At 37.4% G+C, this 5357-nt stretch overlaps 1 protein-coding gene and 1 long non-coding RNA gene across 2 annotated transcripts; one reads left to right on the plus strand and one right to left on the minus strand.

Annotated features, from left to right (window-relative positions):
• Positions 1–26: 26 nt before the first annotated feature.
• On the plus strand, positions 27–1060 carry LOC143899829 (uncharacterized). Its single transcript, XR_013257609.1, has 2 exons — positions 27–92; positions 722–1060. It is a non-coding gene; the product is annotated as an uncharacterized LOC143899829 (long non-coding RNA).
• Positions 848–4965, minus strand: LOC143899815 (F-box/WD repeat-containing protein 9-like). Its single transcript, XM_077410479.1, has 7 exons — positions 4576–4965; positions 4055–4211; positions 3304–3440; positions 2975–3198; positions 1989–2259; positions 1639–1917; positions 848–1335 (listed from the first exon to the last, which is right to left on the minus strand). The coding sequence occupies exons 1-7, from the start codon at positions 4651–4653 to the stop codon at positions 1258–1260; spliced, it is 1224 nt and encodes a 407-aa protein (XP_077266605.1). The 5' UTR covers positions 4654–4965; the 3' UTR covers positions 848–1257.
• Between the last annotated feature and the right edge of the window lie 392 nt (positions 4966–5357).

Genomic DNA, 5357 nt, shown 5'->3' on the forward strand with positions numbered 1-5357 from the left:
CGCTACTGGGTATGGTTATACTGTGGTATGGATGCGAATAATCGAATAAAACGAATGTCAGGAAATCAGCTGTTTACAGTTTACAGTTACAGGTAACTTGTTTCCCGGCAAAAAATTAACGAATGAAAACGATCCCGTAATCGTAATCGTAATCGACGTTTTTTATTCGCGGACACTAGGATATCTTTGAAGGGTCGTTTACGTAATTTTGTCGTCTCTGATAATTCTGATATCTGCCTTTTCATATGTTAAACAACGCGATTAATGTTTCCATTTACGTTATAAAATAATATGTAATATGTTTCATTTGTCACAGAATTTGCGCATAAAATTTCATCAATTATACATTAATAAAGTTTATCGTAAAATTTTAATATAATAAAACGTCGATATTATCTGATGGTATAAACACGGACTTCTCTCGGTCGATCTGTATTCGACACTTGCATGTTGAGAAAGGTGATCTGCTTGTTTATTTATTAAGCTTAATTAACGGTGTCCATCGAGTTGTGACGTAAAGAATTCCGAAAATGGGAACGCAATCGATACATCACTCTTTCACGCGACATACCGGAGACTTTAAATTCTATTCCGCGTTCACACAGGACCTGCGATGATTCGGGAGATGTTTTTTTTTTCCGGCAATCGAAAAGGGATAAGGAACGCGTTATCTGTTACTCGAATAAACGACTTAAACTTTGGATATAAATGTTATAAACAGGTGTCTGATATTCGAAGAATCTTTAAACGTCATCGCCGCTTCTCGAATCTGCACGTAAACATGAGCAGGAAATGCATGATATATTAAAATATAAAGCACATTATCAGAAAAATTTGCAAAACGACAAACGAGTAATAATATGTATTTACGATATACGATATAATGCAAATGTATAAAATATATTTAAATATACTTATTATGGCACTAAATTACAGTATAAAAAAAATATATATATTTTTGCTTATTCTTTTCTCAACATAAAAGATCTCGTCGTGAATACGCAATAATTATAAGCTTAGCTTATAATAAGCGATGTTATAGTGAAGCTTTTGCAGAAACGTATTTCTAACAAAACGATATATCTACATGTAATTTCGCGAAACGGTATCTATCACATTGCGTATCAGAGAGACGCATCAAAGCAGTATCTTGAGAAAGAATAAGAACATCACGTATTACATATCGAAGCAATAATATTGCTGTAGAATAGCTATCTATAAAACACATATAGAAATTTTTTGTTCATTGGTGGTTCGTTAAACACGTTGATTTTTCGGGCGCCATACAACGAGACTATCGCCTGCTATCGCGAGAGTGTCATTCAGGTAGTCCATCTGCAACATAAAAACACGAACAATTACATACAACATCTAACAAAGTTCACGATATTGCAAGATAAGACTTGGAAGAATGTCAGTTTTAAGGAGGACTTCACCAACATTCGGAAGATAAAGATAAAACTTGATTTCATAATTTAAATGTAAGTAAGAATTTAATTTTCAACGTTCGAACTGTGTCTTGCACTTTTTCAACTGTATTTCTCATCTTATACGTAATACGTATTACAGACATTTCACTTTTTTCTTCAAAGTCAATGTTACGATATTTTCGCCAAATCTTACGCGTGCGATACTCACGCTGTCGATAGCTCCGATCTTTGGACATAAAGTAGCGATGTGCTTTGGCGGATCCGTAGGGCTCGAAATTCTGACGGTCCCGTCGTAGGAACTCGTCATCAGGCATCCGTGCGTCAGACGCACCCCCGTTAGAGTTTCGGTATGCTCAGTGGAATAAGATTTTACTAGCTCAAATTCGTTCGTTAGATCTAGCATGTGCAACTTCTTGGTGTTCCCAACGCAAACCCAATCTCGTCGCATACTCATGCACGTGGGATACTCGCCTCTTTCACCTGGAATCTAAAAATCACACCTTAGACATCGTAATCGGGTCTCGTTTCTCCACGTTAAAAAGAACGGGTTGAAATTACTGTGATAGACTTCACGATCCGATCAGCTCTCCGATCCCAAACGGACACCGTCACCGTCTCGTCCTCGCTGGCGGACAAAATGTATTTCGTGTTCATGATTAGCTTATCCACGTATATACTGTGCGGCGCCCTGTACTGCCTGATCGGCTTATTCCTCGATCTTGAATCGAACACGTTTATCGTCCCGTGGTTTGAGCCAGTTGCAAAAAGGGCCTGCTCCGGACACGAAGACACGCACATCAGCGTATCCCTTATTCTGTTGCTCTGCTCTCTGCGAAGATAGAACCACATTTTTTGAATTTTACTTCTTCATTAATTGTGCTCTATTTATACATTATTCTATGATTTTGCCATTTTGTGGCAAACCTCATCTTGACAGCTTAGCGCATATTTTAGAAAATAACAAAAAACGTAGAGTCCCGCACTTGTTGAATTTAGAGTTTTCTTTAACTTTGCTGTATTTGACTGTAATTGTGCTAATTTCTGCCGCAAATACCCAAACGATATTTTAAATTATAATTAATAAAGGAAATTAAAAAATGTAAAATTTTATAATAATTTTATAATAGTGCCGAGCTAACAAAACTTTATACGTTTTAGTTTTCTCGAACACGCGCGATTCAAAGTATCGTTCTCGTATTTGCGGCGAAAACTAGCACAATTGTAGTTCAATACAATACAGCTAAAAGAAAACTCGAAATTCGACAAGTGCGGGGTTACCTTCGCAGAGGTCACGCTCCTGGAATAGGCTGATAAAAAAATATGCATGAAGTGGTAAATATAAAATGAATACCTACGACTTGACGAGTGAACTTCAGAAACGCACTTCCGAATCATGTGTCTCGTCAAGCGAAACACAAAACGCGGTATCTGCGTTCGAATAATTTGGAGGAAAATGATTGTTTCTCCCACAAACGGGAATTATCCTCCTCGCTGGGTTTTCTTATCGCGAAGCGGCCGAAAGGAAGAGTTTTGCTACCACGTACATCTCGTAAGTTCTGTCGTGGACGAGACCGGTGTTGGTGAGCACCCACGATTTGATTATATTATTGAAACTGCAGACGTAGACCGTGCGGTCTATCGCCGTTAGACAGTTAATCGGTATATTGAAGAGATCGTCCTGGACTTCGTTAAAACGTTCCACGGGATAAGAAAGTTTTTGATAAACTAAGATGCCATTTTTCTTACTGACTAAATAAGTGATTCCATCCTGAAAACGAGAATCATTATATATATATATATATATATATATATATATATATATATATTGGTTTCCAAGGAGAAATAGTCTACTTGACATAATACACTTACTTACTACGTGCATCAACAACACAGCTTTTACATGGGAATTCATCAGCATCAATTTCTCCATAGAGTCCGGCTGTTTCCACAGCGCTGTTTGTTTCTCGATCGCAGCGCACGACAACTTCCAAAACAGTTTGTTAGGCCTCTCTGTAAGGACACGTGACTTTTTATGTTAAATATGAAAACTTATTTTATGTCATAAATATTAAAACTTATTCGTACCGTAATACTGGAGAATGAGTACAAAAAAAAGTTCACGTACATACTACTTAAATTAAGTAGAAATAAGCTACAAGAGGGTTCTAGATCGAGAGCTCTATTCAAGTTCTTACTACCAGATTATTACGATACTGACAACATTGTGATGACTCTGACTATGGAACGGTACGGATATATAGTGGAGAAGATGTTCGGTTAAATTTGCTATACATTTTTACAATTTTTACATATTTACATTTTCATTTCTTTGACGCACTAAACATCTTGACGTTTGCACGATGTAGTTAGGATACGTCTGGCGACGCATGATGTTTAATGTATGTGTGTTGCGTATTAAATTATATATATAATATCTCACTTGAAAAGGACCAGATTATGAAACGTTGTGAGTTATAACAAATGAGAATTGGCCAGTTGGGTCGCTCAATTTTTTTATTTGATTTTTATTTATTTACTGGCGAAGAAAAAGTTATTATCATTGTTTTTATTTATTTAACGAAAAGGATTAGTCGTGGCGTAAGATGCTATCAATTTGAGCTAACCAGGACAAAAGAGCGAGTCGGTAGCATTCGGCCATAAGATGTGATTAATTCGCACTTTCCACTCTGTATCGTTTAAAAAATCGTTGAATTTTTTGCACACTAAGCTCAAACTGTGTAACGTCGACGCATCCAGGAAGGAACATATATGCAGGAACATCTGAAATGCAGTCCAATAAAATAATTAAACGCACAATCAAACAAACGTTCCGGAAGAGATGGGGACAGAACGAAAGAGAGAGAGTTGACCGTCGCTGGTTCAGCACACTTTACTTCATCGACAAGCGACAAGCGACTACTGTACACTTACTGCGGAACTATTTCCGGAATTGTTTAGTTCTTTTCTAATTTCTATTGTATTTATTAGAGAAAATTGAATAAAATTCTGATCGAAATCCATGATTCTGAAGAGTTTAATCCGTGCCCTGACGGACGAAATAACAGCGACGATTAAGAAATAGAATTTCGCGCACGTGCACATGAAATACGAGACAAATCGACGTTTTTCTTCTTCTTATACAAACCTCATTCGGGAGACCTAGCAGAGACAATTGTGGATATTTCTCGCCGTCGCGGGCGCAACTTGCATTCTCGTCATCCATATTCTTTCTCGCACCGTGCAAATCTGATTATTTTCACTCGATCTGTTCGAAATTATGGCTGCATTCGGTGCATCATATCATCCACCGCGTATCCACGTTCGTCGCACATGACTCATATGACTCTCATGAGCAACGCCACATATACAGGGTGTCGCGAAAGTAGTGTACGTGTCTCGAAGTCTCGATACTCTCAGATCTGTCTCGAACAACGCGATTAATTATCACTCGGCTCGTGCGTCAACTCCGCACCCGGGAATTTTCATCTTACAGCACGACTTGCACACCCTATTTTATGTTGCAAGTGCGTGGAAAGTGGTCCTATCACGCACGCGTAGCGTGCGCAATTTGGGCTACTTTCCATGCACGTGTTACATAAAATATTATATAATATATTTCATGTATTTTTTGTCACAGAATTTGCGTATATATAAAATTCCATTAATTATACATTAATAAAAGTTTATCGTAAAATTTCAATATAATGAAACGTCGATATTATTATCAATCTTTAAAATTAAACTTCTTGAAAACATTGTGTGATTAAAAAGGAGGTAGTCACGATGGATTTAATATCGTGACCTAATAAATAAATAAATTAATAAACAAATTAATTAATAAAATTAATCGTGGTTTGCCTCTCGAGCCTTTTCTCGTTTTCGCGCGTCGAGCCGTGCGTTTCCGGTCGCGCAACGGCGAACGGCGCT

Source organism: Temnothorax americanus, unplaced genomic scaffold (genome assembly GCF_048541705.1).
Source record: "Temnothorax americanus isolate GAGA-0224 unplaced genomic scaffold, ASM4854170v1 Scaffold29, whole genome shotgun sequence".
NCBI classification, from domain to species: domain Eukaryota; kingdom Metazoa; phylum Arthropoda; class Insecta; order Hymenoptera; family Formicidae; genus Temnothorax; species Temnothorax americanus.